We start from the raw sequence: 24,421 nt of genomic DNA on the forward strand, positions 1-24,421 counted from the left end.
GTCAGCACGGTCTACCGAATTCCTGTATCTCATATACTGTCAAATCGGGCTTCCAAATTCCTATATCTCATATACTGTCAACTCAGGTTACCGAATTCCTGTATCTCATATACTGTCAACTTAGGTTACCGAATTACTGTCAACTCGGTCTACTGAATTCCTGTATCTCATATACTGTCAGCACAGGCTTCCAAATTCCTGTATCCCATACTGTCAACTCAGGCTTCCAAATTCCTGTATCTCATATACTGTTAACTCGGGCTACCGAATTCCTGTAACTCATACTGTCAACTCGAGCTATCGAATTCCTTTTGTCTCATACACTGTCAATTCTCGCTACTTTTTTTTTTTTTTGCATTAACTGAAATGATAGAAAAACAACTATTCGGTATCACTTCAAGAAACATTTATTACATAAAAACTGTAAAGATACATTGGACACACGTTATATACAGTGAAAATGGTGATACTACTGATGACGTCACGTGACCTGTGTATGTTATCTTAAAAAAAACAACTATCTCCCTTGGTCAATTTAATTTGATTCGAAATATTTGTATGTCATAACATGGAACGAGTTACTTTAGAAGGTAGGGGGAGTCAGGTTATACACATAAAACAGATGCAGGGATGTTGATTTCAGATTTCATTACAGTAGTTGAAATGTATCACAGTGACGTGGTTACAATCCCGCGGTCTGTGTGTATTGAAAAAATTTACAGTACATTTAACGGTTAACACATATTACATGTCTGATATAATGTGTACATACATTATGATAAATGTATGATGATATAACAATATAAAGTTAATGTTGTTTAAGCCACTGATATAAACTGTCTGTATCCTCACTCAAGGTTGAGTCACTCAGTCACTATAATACTTGAGGAGTTTGAGTCCCGACTCTCCTGTATCTAACCCTAAGTTGTGACCACAACACATCACCCTTCTGTATACCTACTACTCCCTGTCTCCTTTGTTTGTGTGAAGTGTTTTTATGTACTTCCCTGCTCCACTTATCAGTTCTATTGTTTTCCTTGTCATGTAACCAATAACAATATTACCCTTACTGTCATATACAACTGTACGAGGACTAAACTCGTCTGGTGTGACCGACCCCCGTACCTGTATCCCCTCCCCCCGGGCCTGTATCCCCTCCCCCCGGTAGTTGACCAGGGGCTGGAGTGTTGGGTTGTACACAATGATACCTTTATAATCCACTACTACAGCTATATTACCTGTAACACCACATTGTGATATTGACAGTACTTCCCCCTCCACAATGTGTGTATGTAACTCCTGACCGTCCACTGTATACACCCCCACCTTGTACCCCTGTCTACCACCCACTGTATACACCACTGCCCGACCCTCCCTGGTCACACACAGACTGTATGGGTAACCCTCTGTAGTGAATCTTGTGACTGGTTTATGTGATGTAGATACTTCACAGATAGTTTTATCACTATAACAACATAACCACAGACGACCTGTGGTGGGGTCCAGACTGATGTCCGTGATGTAACTGCTGTGTCGTATCGTCTGTATGACCTGACCTTGGTTGTCGATGAGATTTACTGTGTTGGTCCAGTCACACAGCCACGCACGTCCATCAGATGTAGGACAGATCGACGTGATGCCATCCGGGTATGGGAACTGGGACATGACGGTTGGACGGTCACGAAGTTTGTACCGGACTTCTCCAGTGGACGCTTGACCAGCCTCTGTAGACTGTTTTGGCCGGACTACTGGACGTTGGTCGGAGTGACCACTAGTTGCCGATCCTACCTGGAGATGGTCAGTAGGAAGTTTGAGGTTCCCGAGGGCCTGTTTTAGGTGACTTAGTCTGTCCATACCCGGAGTAAACTGTGCCATGTCTATGTTAGGTGTCGGTGGGATGTCTGGATCCATTTCCCGGATTTCTGTTACCGAGTCGTACACGAGTACACTGGTTCCTGTCTGGAGAGTCTGTTTATACTCTGATGAGAGTTCCCTCAAAGTTTTCAGTCTACTCTCCAGGTCTGTGATGTGGGTCTGTATCAGGTCCATGGCCGCCACCTCCATCTTGTCACAAAGTGCGATATAATCCTCAGTGATTTTGTCTAACTCTAACTTACATTTTTTAGTATTGTCAATGATGTTTTTGCGAAGTTTATCGTACATAGGTTTACATGCAGTCTTTTTTGTTCTAGATGAGATGATTTCTTGGTTTAGTTTTGGAATATTTACATTTTCTGTCTCATTGACAAAGTCCTGGAGTATTTGATTGTGTCGTGTTTTGATGTCAGATATCTCCAGAAAACTGTCAATATGTTTTTTGTGGAGAGTAATAGAGCACTTTGAACAGATTAATATATTACAGTCCTGACATAAAAAGATAACATCATTTTGTTTGTGGACCTCACACTTTTGCTGTCCTTTCGGTCTAAAATGATACTGTGCTTTGATAATTGATTGGCCGGATTTTGAAGCCATGACTGTTAGTAATTTAACGTGACAAGATGGAGTTCGGCGACACTCTGGATCCTCGTGTGTATCTGTATAACAATTAAAATGATGCAATAATTAACACATATCTACATTGATATAGGTATATTTCTATATAGGATTCCTAAAAAATTCAACACGTCAGCAGCTAGTTCACACACACACACACACACACACACACACACATTTGGCGGGGAAAATAGTGTCAGTTCTGAAGTAGGTCAGAGGTAGTTAAGGTATTAACACCGTCATGATTTAAACCGATACAGGCCCAAAGTACCCTTTGTATCTGTTATTGAACGTAACAGTCACAGTCCAGTTTTTCATGCTTAAGTTTGTTTCAAACATCCCGGACAAGATTCCATTTATATTACATGAAATGGATGTTAATGAAATACATTTGTATACATATATATTGCCCAATAATCTGACATTTTACAATTCTTTTGCGTCATACATGTAAATTGACCAAACCCAAAATACGTTGGATCACACCCACACATGACATATTGAACAAATTGTCTACTTTCTAGAAAATTCCAGTATGACAAGGAAAATAATGACAGATAACTCAGCTTGTGCTGAAAAATCAGAAAAGTAAACTTCTAACCACATAGGCAACGGAGATAAGGGAACCTCTTGTGCAGTTGTACAGTCAAGACAGTTTACCATAAGTGATCTGAATATCACTGCCTCCCGCACAGTGCCCAGTGAGGTGGTCACCAGCTACTACAGCGACGTACCGCTTTTAAAATGACCCTTTCTGTTCACGTGATGATAAACCCAGCAATTTATCAAACTTATAAAAGTATTTATACAAGGATAGTTGAATGAAATGGGAGCTTGAGCCAGAAATATATATTAGTTTTTTTTTTAAAGTTGCTGTATACTCACCGACTACTGCAATCCCAATTTATCGTAAGATATTTGATGTGCTCTGTACCCAAGCTTTTTGTTGAAGAATGATGTCGTCTGAGAGACAGGGAGGTACTGCCTGGCGGATTAAAAAGTATGTACAATTAACATATTTATTTGGCTTAAAGACATCATATATATAACGGGCACATACTGCCATGAATCAGATAGAGCTTTGTATAATAACACCAGTGTGATGTGTGTAATAACACCAGTGTGAGGTTTGTGATATCACCAGTTTGATGTGTGTAATAACACCAGTGAGAGGCAATAACACCAGTGTGATGTGTGTAATAACACCAATGTGATGTGTGTAATAACACCAGTGTGATGTGTGTAATAACACCAGTGAGACGTGTGTAATAACACCAGTGTGATGTATGACATGAGAATTTAATTTATACTCATATTATCAGTTATGTGATAAACATAATCTTACACCCGCGGTTATGTCGTGTAAAATGTATCAAACTCGTAAAATGATTACATTTATTAAACTCATATTATACATTCTGTATTACACAATTACTGATGTAAGATCCTCTTTATATAGTCAACGAGTCAGCAATGCTTCGACTTCAAAAACAATCGCAACGAGGCAAAATATAAATGTTACATGTACCATGACGTGATTCTCGTTCCTTCAACCTCAATATTTGCTGCGCTAACAGAATTGTAATTTCATTTCAATTTAAAAACCTACTCCATCAGGAGCCACGGCTCTAATCAGAGACCCACTTTATCATTGACCTTTAAACCCAAATGACCTTGAACTTAAATGTTGTGAGAAGCTGCGATAGCTCACTCCGTAAGAGTGTCAGATACGTAACTTAAAGTGAAGATCCGAGGTGTGTGGTTCGATACCTGTGACGGTTTGTGTTTCTCAGAAAGCTAGGAAACAAGACAGTTTGTGCTGGCGTCATTTAGCAAAACACTGTCATAATTGCTCTGGATGTAATGCGACAAGACTGTGTATGTCGTTCACTGAGGTAGCCACTAACTACTACAAGTCTCAAAATGACCCTACTGCTGACGAAGTGATTAACCAAGCAAAGAAACTTTAATCCAGTGTGACTTAGATATTTGGTTATTTGACTAAACCTTTAATTTATGTCGCCTTGACCTTTGCTCAGATGTCCTTTTGTTTAATTCTAACCAGCGTTGCTTCATTATGTCACAACTTAATATTCCTTAGTGAAAAACTACAGAATTTGACGTTGTCCTTTGACCCAATGACCTTGACGTTTGGTCAGTTGATTCCTTAACTGATTGTGAATAGCTTTCTTTCATCAAGTTATCAGTAAAAAAATCACCTTAATTCTTTGTAGGTGATGACCTTGATCTTTGACCTTGACTTTTCATATCAGTGTGCATATTTTTGTGAATTGAACAGTTTGTGTGCAACTGAGTGTCAACAAATACCAAAGTTATCACCAGGAACAAAATGTAGAGACGGACGGACGGACGGACGGACGGACAAAGTGATTACCATAGGACACTCGTACAATAAAATACAGGTTTGTGACTGTAAAATGGTAACTTCGTGATCTTAAAACGTATGTCCTTCACAGTATTCTTAATTTCAGGTTTAACGTAAAATAGATTAAATACGGAATCTGGTATACTATTCATTTAAGAGCAGTTTTCTTTGTACACTCCACACTTCTAGGATACAGGTTTGTTATAGGGTGTGGAGAGAGTTAACAACTAAGATTTATTTCCCTTGAACTATTACACTGAAGTACCTTGTATTCCACTGTTCTCCACTAAGGGGCGCTAATTACCATCAACACCGACAAATACAACTATCGTATTAACATCTACGACAAATATGTGACTGGATAGATAATCTTTTCCATGGATCAACGTTCTAAGAATGCGTGGATTTAATGTTCGTTCATTTAGTTTCCAATGAGCTCGTGGGTGATTATAAACAGTATTTAATTCTGTTTAAATTAAGAGCGATCCGGGTGACCTTGGCAGACATAAAAGTGTATCTGAACAATGAACCTTAATACAGAGGTACATTTTTGTTCATAACTATACTTGTTTAACAGCTTACCAGTAGATGTGGATACGGTCTAGAAGGTTACATAAATGACAAAGCGTTACCTATAAGCTGCGAAGATACGGAGTAAATTAAAAATGCAGAGGACAAATGGTTCTTCACAATTTTGTACTCACCGGTTAGTGCGATATGGTTGTCTTCTCGCGACGAAACTGATGCAGTAGTTTCAAGCTCAGGTCAACACTCAGCGTGCTCACTACAAAGAAGAAATCAAATTTGATTGACAGGAGGCTAAAATCAACAACTATTTATTTCTCATTTTTTAAACTACCTATTATACTGATAACGTATACTAAGTTTCGTTAAATCGGAGTAGTACTTTAGGATTGTCCGGACAAGTCTCAACCAATGAGAAGTCGGCGACCATTTTGAAAATTGGTTTTCAGAAAAAAAATGTGGGATGCACAACTACATGTTATACTGATCATGTATACCAAGTTTCGTTAAAATCGGAGTAGTACTTTAGGATGAGTTGTCCGGACAAGTCTCAACCAATGAGAAGTCGGCGGCCATTTTGAAAATTGGTTTTCAGAAAAAAATGTGGGATGCACAACTACATGTTATACTGATCATGTATACCAAGTTTCGTTAAAATCGGAGTAGTACTTTAGGAGGAGTTGTCCGGACAAGTCTCAACCAATGAGAAGTCGGCGGCCATTTCGAAAATTGTTTTTTCAGAAAAAAATGTAGGATGCAAAACTACATGTTATACTGTTCATGAATACCAAGTTTCGTTAAAATCGGAGTAGTACTTTAGGAGGAGTTGTCCGGACAAGCCTCAGCCAATGAGAAGCCGGCGGCCATTTTGAAAATTGGTTTTTCGAAAAGAAAAATGTGGGATGCACAACTACATGTTATACTGATCATGTATACCAAGTTTCATTAAAATCGGAGTAGTACTTTAGAAAGTGTTGTCCGGACAGCGTGACAGACAGACGGACGGACGGACGGACGGACGGACGGACAGACGGACGGAGGGTAAACCTATAGTCCCCCCGTTTTTCAAACGGCAGGGGACTAATTAATGCAAAATAATTAACAGGGTTTGTTTGAAAATAGAATAGTTAGATTACTGTACGAACGTGTATCGTGGTACATTTTAATTGTTAAATATGAACTGTGCGGACGTGTATTATGGAATTCATGGTACAATTTAACTGTTAAATAATTTTTATGTACTGTATGAACGTGTATCGTGGTACACTTTACATGTTAAATATGTACTGTACGAACGTGTTTCATGATACACTTTAACTGTTTAATATGTACTGTACGGTCAGGGACGTGCATCGTGGTACATTATAATTGTTAAATATGTACTGTACAAACGTGTATCGTGGTACACTTTAACTGTACATTTTAACTGTCAAATATGTACTATATGGACGTGTATCGTGGTACACTTTCACTTTTTGGGATTCCATCTATTTCAAAGATATATCATTGTAACTTAAAACTTATCTCTTGATGCCCAGCAATGTTATACATGTACATGTATATGATAGGGTTGGGGATCTCAATGTCTTCTAAGATAGAATCTAAGCCCCTGAAGAATTTGCCATGTTTCCCAGGCCCTGTACCCTCGTGCGGGCCTCTTAGGGGCCAGACTAAACGTTTACAAAAATTGATTTAACTTAACCCAAAGATGCTTCAGACCAAAACATACAGATATGAAATAAATTATACGACAAAAGAAAACGAATTTCAGAGAACCTGTTATGCTTCCCCCATTACGCCCTACCCCTCAGGCCTCCAGTGCATCAGCCGTTTCATTTATTCAATTTTGAATCCCCACCACATAAGGACGCCTCTTGTAGATATGACAGATATCTATCACATAGTATCAAACAGGAAGTCGTTAAAAGTGATATGACAAATTTACTCCTTTTTTTTTTTTTTTGTGGCATCGTCCCATGGGCCCTCCGGATCAGCCCCTTCATTTGTACAAATTTGAATTTCCACCACCTACATTATATTGTAAGAATGCTTCATGCTAAATATGACTGATATCCATAATTTAATGTCAGAGTCCCTAAAAACCCTATGGCCAAATTACCCCTTTTTGACCTCGCACCTTGGACCCCTAGAGGTCAGCCCCTTCATTTGCACAATTTTTTAATTTCCATCACCGAACGATAATTACATTCAAAGTTGGTTAAATTCTCTCCGGTGGTTATGAAGCATAAGTTGTTTTAGTGAATTGTTGACGGACGACGTGTTCCCTGAGAGTGAAAAGTCGCTAGTTCGAGCCCTAGCGCTGGCAGGGCAATTTTTTATTACTCCTTTAGATTTTTTTTATATAATTCCTACAAACGTTTACATGAAGTATTGAACAAGTAATCAGGAAATACAGGTATTGGTATGCCGATGTTATGGCTACTAGGTATTTAATCTGCCGTGATCAGGGCAATTGTAATACACAGATAATACGTAAAACGCAAAGAAAACAAAACCCATACAATTTACATTTCTCGTCTTACTATCCGTGATAATGATAATATACATGTATAATGATAGTACATATCAATTGCTTGTCAATTCCTGTGCGACGTTAAAGGGTATTTGTGGAGTTGTACCTTTGAGATGGACCCTCAGTAGACGTTTCTGTAATGATATAAGCCAGCTGACAGTACAAGTACCCAATTCGTTTAGAACGAATTTTCTTACGATATTCATTATGCAAACAATAGCCACAATGCTGTTTTACAAATGTCGCATGAAATCAGAACCTTTTGGACAACCTTATACTTTACCACCACTGTAATCCTCTCTTTTGTGCCGTTTTTGATAGGATGTCTGATTGTCTGGCCCTGTCAGCCATCATGTTGACTAGCAGACGACAGTAAAGAAAGAGTTATGCCCCTTAGACCAGTAGGTGTTACCTAAATTTAGCCCCGCCATAAAAGTTCCGGCCTCAAAAATCAAGTGTATGTGTGTAAAATTGATAATATGCAAGTCACTCTTAATTTGGCATGTTAGTATACAAAAAAAAATATGTTATGTATTCCCATTCGCATCTCTGAATATGTAAACTTAATTCAAACTTTTTTTTTTAAATCCATTTCTCGGTCTGGTGAAGTAAAATGTCAATGAGAATCGTTCTCCGTTTTAGGTTGCAGTTTAAACGTAATGGATTTTAACGAAAGCGAAGAGACAAATAACCGAACAATTTAGGAAACGATTCATTTGCGATTGATTTGTTATTAAAATTATTCGATACGCTTGTATCTCCCTTATTAATGTAACAGGAGAGAAGAAAATGTAGCGGCCAGACCGGGGTTCGAACCCGGGGCCTTCGAACAGTAGCCAGATGTTCTACCAAATAAGCTACCTGGTCATCGATGATCGACTAGGTCCAATCCCGCTACACACCTCTGTCCTTTTCAACAAGTCTTTGCCATTGAAGACACGCGAGACCCTTATACCACCACCGTAGTATTTTAGTTGGGCGCCAATTTTGTAACGGGGGAGGAGAAAATGTAAAGGCCAGACTGGGGTTCATACCCAGCACCCTCCGAACACTAGTCGAATGCTCTACCAATTGAGCTACCTGATCACCGATCATTAGTGGATTGTGGCATACGGGTATTCGAAAACTCCAAACTGATCGGGCAAATGCATATTCTTAAGATGTAATATGTACAACGCATTCTATATTCTTTTTAAACGGCCATTCTTGCATGTCGTTAGTTTGAAGTATATTATCATACAGGTGAAAGAAATGATGAGTAAAATCTTACCTGTTTTGTCAAACGCTTAATGAATGTCTTGGTAGGTTGACTTGTGGGCGTAATTCGTGGTAAATGTTTCAGCTAGCGTCTTGTCTGATGAAATGTCCTGTCTGTTGTGCAGTACATACGTATACCCGTTACCTTATCTACCTGGTCACATGAATGACTCATGTCTATTCCTGTTGTTTGATTGGATAGTACTTATCAAGCTGTGTACAAAGTTTAAGAACGCGTCGATGAAGGTTCAAGGTTTTTTTTCTTTATCAAATGCAATACAGCATAGGCATACGTAGGGTAGGCTATACAATTACATTACACATGGTCCATACTCATGTACAATTTCTTTAAATAAAATCTAGAGCCATTTCTTGAACTAGGAATGTTTTACCTGAGTATTGATTATAGATACTCTGTATTAATTAATAATGTAGAAGGTAACAGATGGTACCACATGTTGTGTGTAGAAAGTAACAGATGGTACCACAAGTTGTGTGTAGAAGGACTGGTAACAGATGGTACCACAAGTTGTGTGTAGAAGGTCACAGATGGTACCACAAGTTGTGTGTAGAAGGTCACAGATGGTACCACAAGTTGTGTGTAGAAGGCAACAGATGGCACCACACGTTGTGTGTAGAAATTAACATATGATACCACAAGATGTGTGTAGAAGGACTGGTAACAGATGGTACCACAAGTTGTGTGTAGAAGGTAACAGATGGTACCACAACTTGTGTGTAGAAGGTAACAGATGGTACCACAAGTTGTGTGTAGAAGTTAACAGATAGCACCACAAATTGTGTGTAGGAGGTAACAGATGGTACCACGAGTTGTGTGTAGAAGGTAACAGATGGTACCACGAGTTGTGTGTAGAAGGTAACAGATGGTACCACAAGTTGTGTGTAGAAGGTAACAGATGGTACCATAAGTTGTGTGTAGGAGGTAACAGATGGTACCACAAGTTGTGTGTAGAAGGTAACAGATGGTACCATAAGTTGTGTGTAGAAGGTAGCAGATGGTACCATAAGTTGTATGTAGAAGGTAACAGATGGTACCACAAGTTGTGTGTAGAAGGTAACAGATGGTACCACAAGTTGTGTGTAGAAGGTAACAGATGGTACCACAAGTTGTGTGTAGAAGGTAGCAGATGGTACCATAAGTTGTATGTAGAAGGTAACAGATGGTACCACAAGTTGTGTGTAGAAGGTAACAGATAGTACCACAAGTTGTGTGTAGAAAGTAACAAATGGTACCACAAGTTGTGTGTAGAAGGACTGGTAACAGATGGTACCACAAGTTGTGTGTAGAAGTTAACAGATGGCACCACAAATTGTGTGTAGGAGGTAACAGATGGTACCACAAGTTGTGTGTAGAAGGTAACAGATGGTACCACAAGTTGTGTGTAGAAGGTAACAGATGGTACCCAAAGTTATGTGTAGAAGGTAACAAATGGTACCACAAGTTGTGTGTAGAAGGTAACAGATGGTACCACAAGTTGTGTGTAGAAGGTAACAGATGGTACCACATGTTGTGTGTAGAAGGTAACAGATGGTACCACAAGTTGTGTGTAGAAGGTAACAGATGGTACCACAAGTTGTGTGTAGAAGGTAACAGATGGTACCACAAGTTGTGTGTAGAAGGTAACAGATGGTACCACAAGTTGTGTGTAGAAGGTAACAGATGGTACCACACGTTGTGTGTAGAAGGTAACAGATGGTACCACAAGTTGTGTGTAGAAGGTAACAGATAGTACCACAAGTTGTGTGTAGAAGGTAACAGATGTACCACAAGTTGTGTGTAGAAGGTAACAGATGGTACCATAAGTTGTGTGTAGAAGGTAACAGATGGTACCATAAGTTGTGTGTAGAAGGTAACAGATGGTACCACAAGTTGTGTGTAGAAGGTAACAGATGGTACCACAAGTTGTGTGTAGAAGGTAACAGATGGTACCACAAGTTGTGTGTAGAAGGTAACAGATGGTACCACAAGTTGTGTGTAGAAGGTAACAGATGGTACCACAAGTTGTGTGTAGAAGGACTGGTAACAGATGGTACCACAAGTTGTGTGTAGAAGGTAACAGATGGCACCACAAGTTGTGTGTAGGAGGTAACAGATCGTACCATAAGTTGTGTGTAGAAGGTAACAGATGGTACCACAAGTTGTGTGTAGAAGGTAACAGATGGTACCACAAATTGTGTGTTGAAGGTAACAGATGGTACCACAAGTTGTGTGTAGAAGGTAACAGATGGTACCACAAGTTGTGTGTAGAAGGTAACAGATGGTACCACAAGTTGTGTGTAGAAGGTAACAGATGGTACCACAAGTTGTGTGTAGAAGGTAACAGATGGTACCACAAGTTGTGTGTAGGACTGGTAACAGATGGTACCACGAGTTGTGTGTAGAAGGTAACAGGTGGTACGACAAGTTATGTGTACAAGGTAACAGATGGTACCACAAGTTGTGTGTAGGACTGGTAACAGATGGTACCACGAGTTGTGTGTAGAAGGTAACAGGTGGTACGACAAGTTATGTGTACAAGGTAACAGATGGTACCACAAGTTGTGTGTAGAAGTTAACAGATGGCACCACAAATTGTGTGTAGAAGGTAACAGATGGTACCACAAGTTGTGTGTAGAAGGTAACAGATGGTACCACAAGTTGTGTGTAGAAGTTAACAGATAGTACCACAAGTTGTGTGTAGAAGGTAACAGATGTACCACAAGTTGTGTGTAGAAGGTAACAGATGGTACCACAAGTTGTGTGTAGAAGGTAACAGATGGTACCACGAGTTGTGTGTAGAAGGTAACAGATGGTACCACAAGTTGTGTGTAGAAGGTAACAGATGGTACCACGAGTTGTGTGTAGAAGGTTACAGATGGTACCACAAGTTGTGTGTAGAAGGTAACAGATGTACCACAAGTTGTGTGTAGAAGGTAACAGATGTACCACAAGTTGTGTGTAGAAGGTAACAGATGGTACCATAAGTTGTGTGTAGAAGGTAACAGATGGTACCACATGTTGTGTGTAGAAGGTAACAGATAGTACCACGAGTTGTGTGTAGAAGGTAACAGATGGTACCACAAGTTGTATGTAGAAGGTAACAGATGGTACCACAAGTTGTGTGTAGAAGGTAACAGATGGTACCACAAGTTGTGTGTAGAAGGTAACAGATGGTACCACAAGTTGTGTGTAGAAGGTAGCAGATGGTACCATAAGTTGTATGTAGAAGGTAACAGATGGTACCACAAGTTGTGTGTAGAAGGTAACAGATAGTACCACAAGTTGTGTGTAGAAAGTAACAAATGGTACCACAAGTTGTGTGTAGAAGGACTGGTAACAGATGGTACCACAAGTTGTGTGTAGAAGTTAACAGATGGCACCACAAATTGTGTGTAGGAGGTAACAGATGGTACCACAAGTTGTGTGTAGAAGGTAACAGATGGTACCACAAGTTGTGTGTAGAAGGTAACAGATGGTACCCAAAGTTATGTGTAGAAGGTAACAAATGGTACCACAAGTTGTGTGTAGAAGGTAACAGATGGTACCACAAGTTGTGTGTAGAAAGTAACAGATGGTACCACAAGTTGTGTGTAGAAGGTAACAGATGGTACCACAAGTTGTGTGTAGAAAGTAACAGATGGTACCACAAGTTGTGTGTAGAAGGTAACAGATGGTACCACAAGTTGTGTGTAGAAGGTAACAGATGGTACCACAAGTTGTGTGTAGAAGGTAACAGATGGTACCACACGTTGTGTGTAGAAGGTCACAGATGGTACCACAAGTTGTGTGTAGAAGGTAACAGATAGTACCACAAGTTGTGTGTAGAAGGTAACAGATGTACCACAAGTTGTGTGTAGAAGGTAACAGATGGTACCATAAGTTGTGTGTAGAAGGTAACAGATGGTACCATAAGTTGTGTGTAGAAGGTAACAGATGGTACCACAAGTTGTGTGTAGAAGGTAACAGATGGTACCACAAGTTGTGTGTAGAAGGTAACAGATGGTACCACAAGTTGTGTGTAGAAGGTAACAGATGGTACCACAAGTTGTGTGTAGAAGGTAACAGATGGTACCACAAGTTGTGTGTAGAAGGACTGGTAACAGATGGTACCACAAGTTGTGTGTAGAAGGTAACAGATGGCACCACAAATTGTGTGTAGGAGGTAACAGATCGTACCATAAGTTGTGTGTAGAAGGTAACAGATGGTACCACAAGTTATGTGTAGAAGGTAACAGATGGTACCACAAATTGTGTGTTGAAGGTAACAGATGGTACCACAAGTTGTGTGTAGAAGGTAACAGATGGTACCACAAGTTGTGTGTAGAAGGTAACAGATGGTACCACAAGTTGTGTGTAGAAGGTAACAGATGGTACCACAAGTTGTGTGTAGAAGGTAACAGATGGTACCACAAGTTGTGTGTAGGACTGGTAACAGATGGTACCACGAGTTGTGTGTAGAAGGTAACAGGTGGTACGACAAGTTATGTGTACAAGGTAACAGATGGTACCACAAGTTGTGTGTAGGACTGGTAACAGATGGTACCACGAGTTGTGTGTAGAAGGTAACAGGTGGTACGACAAGTTATGTGTACAAGGTAACAGATGGTACCACAAGTTGTGTGTAGAAGTTAACAGATGGCACCACAAATTGTGTGTAGAAGGTAACAGATGGTACCACAAGTTGTGTGTAGAAGGTAACAGATGGTACCACAAGTTGTGTGTAGAAGTTAACAGATAGTACCACAAGTTGTGTGTAGAAGGTAACAGATGTACCACAAGTTGTGTGTAGAAGGTAACAGATGGTACCACAAGTTGTGTGTAGAAGGTAACAGATGGTACCACGAGTTGTGTGTAGAAGGTAACAGATGGTACCACAAGTTGTGTGTAGAAGGTAACAGATGGTACCACGAGTTGTGTGTAGAAGGTTACAGATGGTACCACAAGTTGTGTGTAGAAGGTAACAGATGTACCACAAGTTGTGTGTAGAAGGTAACAGATGTACCACAAGTTGTGTGTAGAAGGTAACAGATGGTACCATAAGTTGTGTGTAGAAGGTAACAGATGGTACCACATGTTGTGTGTAGAAGGTAACAGATAGTACCACGAGTTGTGTGTAGAAGGTAACAGATGGTACGACAAGTTGTGTGTAGAAGGACTGGTAACAGATGGTACCACGAGTTGTGTGTAGAAGGTAACAGATGGTACCACAAGTTGTGTGTAGAAGGTAACAGATGGTACCACGAGTTGTGTGTAGAAGGTAACAAATGGTACCACAAGTTGTGTGTAGAAGGTAACAAATGGTACCACAAGTTGTGTGTAGAAGGTAACAAATGGTACCACAAGTTGTGTGTAGAAGGTAACAAATGGTACCACGAGTTGTGTGTAGAAGGTAACAAATGGTACCACAAGTTGTGTGTAGAAGGTAACAGATGGTACCACGAGTTGTGTGTAGAAGGTAACAGATGGTACCACAAGTTGTGTGTAGGACTGGTAACAGATGGTACCACGAGTTGTGTGTAGAAGGTAACAGGTGGTACGACAAGTTATGTGTACAAGGTAACAGATGGTACCACAAGTTGTGTGTAGGACTGGTAACAGATGGTACCACGAGTTGTGTGTAGAAGGTAACAGGTGGTACGACAAGTTATGTGTACAAGGTAACAGATGGTACCACAAGTTGTGTGTAGAAGTTAACAGATGGCACCACAAATTGTGTGTAGAAGGTAACAGATGGTACCACAAGTTGTGTGTAGAAGGTAACAGATGGTACCACAAGTTGTGTGTAGAAGTTAACAGATAGTACCACAAGTTGTGTGTAGAAGGTAGCAGATGGTACCATAAGTTGTATGTAGAAGGTAACAGATGGTACCACAAGTTGTGTGTAGAAGGTAACAGATGGTACCACAAGTTGTGTGTAGAAGGTAACAGATGGTACCACAAGTTGTGTGTAGAAGGTAGCAGATGGTACCATAAGTTGTATGTAGAAGGTAACAGATGGTACCACAAGTTGTGTGTAGAAGGTAACAGATAGTACCACAAGTTGTGTGTAGAAAGTAACAAATGGTACCACAAGTTGTGTGTAGAAGGACTGGTAACAGATGGTACCACAAGTTGTGTGTAGAAGTTAACAGATGGCACCACAAGTTGTGTGTAGGAGGTAACAGATGGTACCACATGTTGTGTGTAGAAGGTAACAGATGGTACCACAAGTTGTGTGTAGAAGGTAACAGATCGTACCCAAAGTTATGTGTAGAAGGTAACAAATGGTACCACAAGTTGTGTGTAGAAGGTAACAGATGGTACCACAAGTTGTGTGTAGAAGGTAACAGATGGTACCACAAGTTGTGTGTAGAAGGTAACAGATGGTACCACAAGTTGTGTGTAGAAAGTAACAGATGGTACCACAAGTTGTGTGTAGAAGGTAACAGATGGTACCACAAGTTGTGTGTAGAAGGTAACAGATGGTACCACAAGTTGTGTGTAGAAGGTAACAGATGGTACCACACGTTGTGTGTAGAAGGTCACAGATGGTACCACAAGTTGTGTGTAGAAGGTAACAGATAGTACCACAAGTTGTGTGTAGAAGGTAACAGATGTACCACAAGTTGTGTGTAGAAGGTAACAGATGGTACCATAAGTTGTGTGTAGAAGGTAACAGATGGTACCATAAGTTGTGTGTAGAAGGTAACAGATGGTACCACAAGTTGTGTGTAGAAGGTAACAGATGGTACCACAAGTTGTGTGTAGAAGGTAACAGATGGTACCACAAGTTGTGTGTAGAAGGTAACAGATGGTACCACAAGTTGTGTGTAGAAGGTAACAGATGGTACCACAAGTTGTGTGTAGAAGGACTGGTAACAGATGGTACCACAAGTTGTGTGTAGAAGGTAACAGATGGCACCACAAATTGTGTGTAGGAGGTAACAGATCGTACCATAAGTTGTGTGTAGAAGGTAACAGATGGTACCACAAGTTGTGTGTAGAAGGTAACAGATGGTACCACAAATTGTGTGTTGAAGGTAACAGATGGTACCACAAGTTGTGTGTAGAAGGTAACAGATGGTACCACAAGTTGTGTGTAGAAGGTAACAGATGGTACCACAAGTTGTGTGTAGAAGGTAACAGATGGTACCACAAGTTGTGTGTAGAAGGTAACAGATGGTACCACAAGTTGTGTGTAGGACTGGTAACAGATGGTACCACGAGTTGTGTGTAGAAGGTAACAGGTGGTACGACAAGTTATGTGTAGAAGGTAACAGATGGTACCACAAGTTGTGTGTAGGACTGGTAACAGATGGTACCACGAGTTGTGTGTAGAAGGTAACAGGTGGTACGACAAGTTATGTGTACAAGGTAACAGATGGTACCACAAGTTGTGTGTAGAAGTTAACAGATGGCACCACAAATTGTGTGTAGAAGGTAACAGATGGTACCACAAGTTGTGTGTAGAAGGTAACAGATGGTACCACAAGTTGTGTGTAGAAGTTAACAGATGGTACCACAAGTTGTGTGTAGAAGGTAACAGATGTACCACAAGTTGTGTGTAGAAGGTAACAGATGGTACCACAAGTTGTGTGTAGAAGGTAACAGATGGTACCACGAGTTGTGTGTAGAAGGTAACAGATGGTACCACAAGTTGTGTGTAGAAGGTAACAGATGGTACCACGAGTTGTGTGTAGAAGGTAACAGATGGTACCACAAGTTGTGTGTAGAAGGTAACAGATGTACCACAAGTTGTGTGTAGAAGGTAACAGATGTACCACAAGTTGTGTGTAGAAGGTAACAGATGGTACCATAAGTTGTGTGTAGAAGGTAACAGATGGTACCACATGTTGTGTGTAGAAGGTAACAGATGGTACCACGAGTTGTGTGTAGAAGGTAACAGATGGTACGACAAGTTGTGTGTAGAAGGACTGGTAACAGATGGTACCACGAGTTGTGTGTAGAAGGTAACAGATGGTACCACAAGTTGTGTGTAGAAGGTAACAGATGGTACCACGAGTTGTGTGTAGAAGGTAACAAATGGTACCACAAGTTGTGTGTAGAAGGTAACAAATGGTACCACAAGTTGTGTGTAGAAGGTAACAAATGGTACCACAAGTTGTGTGTAGAAGGTAACAAATGGTACCACGAGTTGTGTGTAGAAGGTAACAAATGGTACCACAAGTTGTGTGTAGAAGGTAACAGATGGTACCACGAGTTGTGTGTAGAAGGTAACAGATGGTACCACAAGTTGTGTGTAGAAGTTAACAGATGGTACCACAAGTTGTGTGTAGAAGGTAACAGATGGTACCACAAGTTGTGTGTAGAAGGTAACAGATGGTACCACAAGTTGTGTGTAGAAGGTAACAGATGGTACCACAAGTTGTGTGTAGAAGGTAACAGATGGTACAGCAAGTTGTGTGTAGAAGGTAACAGATGGTACCACAAGTTGTGTGTAGAAGGTAACAGATGGTACCACAAGTTGTGTGTAGAAGGTAACAGATGGTACCACAAGTTGTGTGTAGAAGGTAACAGATGGTACCACAAGTTGTGTGTAGAAGGTAACAGATGGTACCACAAGTTGTGTGTAGAAGTTAACAGATGGCACCACAAGTTGGTGTACCCTGTACCCGCTGGAGTTATTCCCCTTCAAACGTGGTCAACATTCACGGTACGATTGCAAGTCAAAGAAATAAAAATAAAAATGTCATGATATTTACATGTGAAAACGGTTGTATTTCACATATTCTAAACTATTTCTTAAAATATAGTCGTGTATGAGAGGTTTGGGGGTATTTTCGGGTTTTTCGGATAAATCACATTGACCTGTGCGTTTGCCATTCCGTGCACGTGTGTGATAAACAACGTTACTATACTAACTAAACCTGAAACAGATACACACAAGAATATTATAATTGTTCTACAAGAATCGATCTGTGAAGTAATTATATGATAAAAAGATAAAAAGATAAAAATAAAATTGTATGTGTAGCTAAAATAGGTTACTGGAGTATGGTATGCATTTCGTTTGCTTATGATATATTAATCTACATTTTTAAACTGCTTTCCGTCTAAATAAATAGTAAATATTCATATTTTAGTGCAATAATGATATTCTATACATTTTTGCTATAATTACAACTTCATGCAGATCTCACTTTCAACCCCCAAAGACTTGTGAACATCGGTCGTTTCATTTTTCGTGATTATTTTCCCAGTACTGCTGTAACATTCCTAATGAGGATATGTTTTATGTCTTTTTTACTCCTGGACAAATTTTAAATCAGTTCTTTCATTTATATGTATTGAATTAGAAATGTACAATCAAACTCTTCCTTCAGAATCGACACCATGATTGTGAATTCAAGAGCAAGTACAAATTTCGGAATCTTGCAGGGATACACACGTGTCTGGTTAAATATATATACATGTATGTATATCCATCACAAGTACATTTTATATTTTTGATTATGTATATAAGTATATATGTATATCTTAGAAACACAAATGACGAAGGAAGACAACTTGATGACTCGTGCCCTGACCGGACCTCGAACTCACGATCTACGGCACCCAATCGCCTAGCCAGAAATATCCACAGCCTATACCGCTGCGCCACATCGGCGTCCTTAGAAAATAACGTTTCAATGGCGCAGTGATGGTCGGCCCGATACCCTGACATGATCATTGTGGAAGTCGTCTATAAAATGCTGTATAAAACTCCTCTATCTACTCCATTATAAACAACACCGACACAAATACTACATTTTGCCGACTAGCCTGCCGCGTAGAGTACGGTAGCCAGAGTTTATTTTTATTTTTGCATTTTGAGCAAATTACAAATGTAACATGACCTCGCACGTATATATATATACCCGTCCCTCGCTTCCAGTCCTATCCTCATATGTGACGTTTATTGTAGAAATTGAAATTAAAGATCGAGTCCTGAGCTAAAAACCAGAGATAAAAACATATTTTTCTCAATAGTATGTATCAGAATAAAGCGTTCTTTTTGAAATATGTATATAAAAAACTCTGGAAAACCTTGGACTGATCCGGGATGGACAAAAATATTGAAAGCAAATGTTTTACCCCTAATCACCAAGATGTACAGCACATATAAAAAATATTTGGAAATTATACTATTACACAATAAAATTTATATATACATTTGTATATACAAGATGTATATAAACGAATACAACTGCATTGCAAAACTTGTCAAGTTTTGGTGTTAACCGTACTGTAGGCAGCTAGATAATGATATTTCAACTTACTACAATACCCTATTTCGCCTGTATCACGTGATCTATTACACGTACGGAGCGAGTAGCACGAGCCGTTTATACAACATTTTCCCGGCTTATACTAGCGAAACGCGGGGAAATTTAAATATGAATACCTGGATCGCAATGTATTTACATACATGGATACGAATTGTACATATATTATATATATTTCTCTCGGTACAACTACGACAGGAAATTCAAATCTTTATCTTCGGATCACCAACACATAGTGTATATGATACATTGTGCTAATAAATAGATATATAGCTTAGAAACACAAATGACGAAGGAAGACAACTTTATGACTCGTGCCCTGATCGGGCCTCTTTGATTTGATAAAATTGTACAGTGAAAAGTAAGCCTGTCTAATCCGACACCTGACATTTCCGACATCCTGTCAAATCCGACACTGTTCCGTATTTCCGTGATGCCAAGTGTAGTCAACAACAAATACCCGACTTTTGCGATACCCTGTCTAATCCGACCAAAGGTGTCACTCCCACATGGTGTCGGATTAGACAGGTTTTACTGTATATTGCATGTTAAATGAGATTCAGTTTTACTATTATATTTTGAACTGTTACACTGATTGGCCAATGGCCTCAAGTTATGAATAAAAATTGAAAATTGAAACACCGCATACGAACCAACTATCAAATAGAGTCTACTTCGGTAAATGATTTAGGCGATTATTTGAAAAATTATCAGAGGAATTTTGCTCACATCCGTTTTGTGTCTCGTGACATACATTGTATACTGAATGGGTGATATATATATATATAATACAAGGATGATTCCGTCAAGCCGATTAACAAAATTTCTACGTAGTAACTCCAAATTTTGACTTATTATCTCAATGATTTCGAGTTGTCGTTTCAAAATATTGACGTACATTTGTATTAACTCATGAATCCAGATATCAAGAATATCACCAACACTGCTGTAAGGCACATTGTATAAACATTTTATTGATTATGTATGTCTGCAACATAGCTAAGTAAGTCTTTTCCTGTTAAATATAAAAAGGAAATTGTCAAAATACGTTTGTCTTCAAATAACCTGTTAATAGAAACTGGACGGTATGGAAAAATTCCTCACAATTCAAGATTTTGTCCTTTCTGTAAAAATGACGTAGAAGATGAATACCATTTCATTTTAAAATGTTCCTCCTTTGACAGTCTCATATATAAAATATATAAAGCCTCATTATCGGGTTAATCCCTCTGTCTATAAGTTAATCAATTTACAATTAACGGGTAATTTTAGAGAATGAAGTACAAGCATCTTTTCTACGTTCTTCTCTGATGGCTTCTAGCAGGATGATCTTTTATGTCCTTGCTTCTAGTAACTAGTAATTTGATCCATATTATTTATTTGCGTGCTATAATGTTATATGCCAGTGCACTGCTCTACCCGATCTGACTTGAATTATATTTTATGTAATTGTATGATGTTGATGAGATACTGTCAAGACTAATAAAGAATTGAATTGAAATTGATATCATTTTTAATTTGTATTTTATATTACTCTATATTGAACACGGTTAACTAGAAGTGTCTTTTCATGTAACCATGTAGTTTTTTTTTTTCTGAAATCATTAATGATTTATCGAGTGACAAGTCTAACCAAGTTGTCCTCAAGCAATAAACCCAATTATTGGGTAAAACATTTTGGTATAACTATACATGATAAGATATCTTTAAAATCAAATGATATATAGGATACCTACAGAAAGGCACGGCCCCGTCCCGACCGCGGAGATAACCACGGGAGACATCTGGTATTTGGCGATAGGAAAATAATGTCACATATTTATGCTAATTCAGACAGTGGGGTGCTGGCTTTATGTACAAAGCGGAGGTCTGAACGGCGGTATGTGTGTGTGTGTGTGTGTGTGTGTGTGTGTGTGTGTGTGGGGGGGGGGGGGGGGGGGGGGATGCATGTGTCGTCAGGCGCCCCATGTGGTACCAACAGACCCCTCGGGTAATTAAATTCATTCATTTTGACTCGGCACAAATGATTTTGGATTAAACCATAATTATAGGTAAATCTGTCATAGGCTGTCCCCTACATTGTACAAGGACGTTCAGCCCCATCAATCCATCAATATACTTCAAAACCACATACTAAATGTATATGAGTATGGTTATAGCTGTCAGTGACGTAATTTGTGTCACCGTAGCAGTTATACGATGAATTCTCGAAGATTCAAAAGAGGATGGAAATCACATTTTTGACACCGAAAGATATTTCAGTAAAGACACTTCTTCACGAGTCCACATTTTTCCTTGTGTACTGCTTCAACATTAATTATAAAAATAATAAGTTATATATATTTCTTTGTATTCCCCTTTGCATTTCAATTTTCGCCCTTTTGTCGCAGTTTTTATAACTTTGAAATCACTGATATTGAAGGTTGATACTTTTTACGCGTGCCGCTGCGGATAAAAAGGTCGAACCTTTAAAGTTATATAACCTGCTTCACGACTCGGGGTACAACACGATGCGCACGTGCACGCTACACAGATCCTGTCGACACTAGCCGTCATCTAAATACATGTATTTAGTTTTTCATTCCCCCTTGCTACAGAGACACACATATAAACATGTTTCAACAAGCCATAACGTTGCTCTTGAATTGCAATGAAAGGTGAAAGAAAAGAAAAGGAGCCCTAGCCTGTTGATTCATATCGCGGTACCGGACTCTACCGGACACTACCGGGCGTTGTCGGAATTTCCGGACTCTACCGAGCTGTAATTAGTACAACCTTACCGGCATTATAACAACAGGATGTGTTGATATTTCTTGCAGGTCTTGTCGGAAGGTTTGCCATGGTAAGGAATAGTACTTGCGTTTTGACAGTAATTGAATGTAACAGATATGATATCTTCTGACTGTGTTGTTTTCTAATATTTGATGTAAATGTCGATGTTTTCCGATTTGTAGGCGATATTTGACGCGGGAAAATTATCCCAGGATGCTCTGGCTGCAGACATGAGGGTTGCAGCGCTGGTGATCGGACTTTCTCAACTGTGGACAGAGGTTGGTTAATTGTTTCTCAGCTTAAAGTACTGCAGAATTTCATGATTTGTTGATAAAACACTGGTTTGGACTATTGTCATTATGTAGGGACTTCAGTTAAAAAAAAACAACATTTATATAAACTTACGAAAAGTGCTCTTGAAAAATGATTGGGATACTGTAGCCATACTGTACAGTAGTCATCTGAATATTGTATAAAACTACTAGGCCTATTAGGTGGATTGTGGATTAAGCGTGATTTGGATTTAAATGTTTGTTGTTATCTAGATTATGATCATCAAGGGGATAGTTCAGATTTAAACTAATTATATTTCAACAGTAACTTGTATGAGGGGAGGTAACTCCTATATAATAATCTGTTTCACAAATTTATGTGACGCAAAAAAGCAGTATTTCATCGAATAGCCTAGAAACGAAAAACAACGGAAACTATAGTCAATCTCTGTATCTTTATGAGCCACAGGATTCTGTAATGAAAAAAGGAGACAATAAGTGAAATAAAATGATCATGAAAGATAAATTTGTAAAAATTTGCCCGTGTACAATTTTGTGTGTAATAATTTCATTTTAAATATTTATCCAGATTGATATCATATTCTTAACATCTGTTTAATTTTTACATATAATACCTCAATAACATAACAAATACAGACTTCACATTTACATATACATGCTAAGTTTCATTCGCTACATACATGTGATAATGAATAGGTACCATGTATGTGATTTGTTTTATACAAAAGTGCAAGTGTTTCCAAATAGTACTGTAGCAATGTGTATGCTTTAAAAGTTCAGTTTGGCCGGTAATTGGTATTCTTTTGGTGTTATCTGAGACCTGAGTATGGGCTCAACCTGGTGATAAATTTACAATTGAATGAATTCAGGCACATGGTTATACTTGGAGTACATGAAAAGCGAGAAATTAAGTCTCGCGTCCATCTGCATAGTGTATATTTTACAAAGCATACATGTATAGGTATATATTTTATATAATGTTCATCAACATTATCATCTTTAATATATAATACTTAAATATCACTTAGTATATATGGGTAAAATAGAATGATTGTAGAATAAATATCGGTCACTCTCAGGTAATGGGCCATTTTGATAGAAACTAACATGGTCAACTTTAAACTACTGAATTAAAAAGTTGGGGTATAGAACTCCGCATAACACGTTACAGTGTCCATTATAATGTTGTTTAATAAAAGACATAATTCTATAATTATCTTAACAAGTATGACTGGAGAAAATTGATTTTATTTCAATAATTGGCTAGAATTTTAAAGACTTCCGGTGACAAATATGACATACAAATTTCTTTTGTTTTGTATTTTTTCTTTGCATGGTCTCTAGATAAGTACTGAATACATTAAAATTATGAAAAATGTGATTAAAAAAAAAGTTTGAAGTTGATAGTGTAGCAAATGCAAGCCCCGCACCGGGCCGTTGTATATGTCCACATATTTTTGAGTAGAATTTACATATCAATATATGATTTTGATAATTGCCATCAGTATCCTAATTTATGTATCACTGAATCCAACAAGACCTTCGTGTCTTTTTCAGTCGGTCATTTAGCGCTTGAAATCACTGACATCTATTACAAAGGTAGCAGTGTACAGTAAAAATGCCAAATTCTGAAAAATATGGCACATGTTTTAGATATGTAAACATTGCCAGTTAACCTTACATATAACCTCTAATAAAGTATGTATATTTGAAATCTGTACAACATTTGCAATTTTGATAGAGCTCTGAAGGATAAGTAAACTGATATTTTCTGTGATTTTTAGAGCTGTGAATACCATGGTAACAGCTTAAAAAATTCTCAAAAATTGTAAAATATTATGATATTTGACCCAAAATGGCACAATTCTCTACACAATTTTTTTTCTGAAACCT

General features: G+C 38.7%; 1 protein-coding gene across 1 annotated transcript; it reads right to left on the bottom strand.

Moving 5' to 3' along the window:
• Positions 1-389: 389 nt before the first annotated feature.
• Positions 390-9,316, bottom strand: LOC117341604. Its single transcript, XM_033903454.1, has 4 exons — positions 9,211-9,316; positions 5,587-5,666; positions 3,382-3,481; positions 390-2,537 (listed from the first exon to the last, which is right to left on the bottom strand). Exon 4 carries the CDS (start codon positions 2,473-2,475, stop codon positions 961-963), a length of 1,515 nt encoding a protein of 504 aa, XP_033759345.1. The 5' UTR covers positions 2,476-2,537; positions 3,382-3,481; positions 5,587-5,666; positions 9,211-9,316; the 3' UTR covers positions 390-960.
• Between the last annotated feature and the right edge of the window lie 15,105 nt (positions 9,317-24,421).

Source organism: Pecten maximus, chromosome 14, assembly GCF_902652985.1.
Source record: "Pecten maximus chromosome 14, xPecMax1.1, whole genome shotgun sequence".
Taxonomy (NCBI): Eukaryota; Metazoa; Mollusca; class Bivalvia; order Pectinida; family Pectinidae; genus Pecten; species Pecten maximus.

Excerpts from the sequence above, each read along its gene's own strand:
- LOC117341604 (XM_033903454.1), bottom strand. The coding sequence starts at position 2,475 with ATGGCTTCAAAATCCGGCCAATCAATTATCAAAGCACAGTATCATTTT.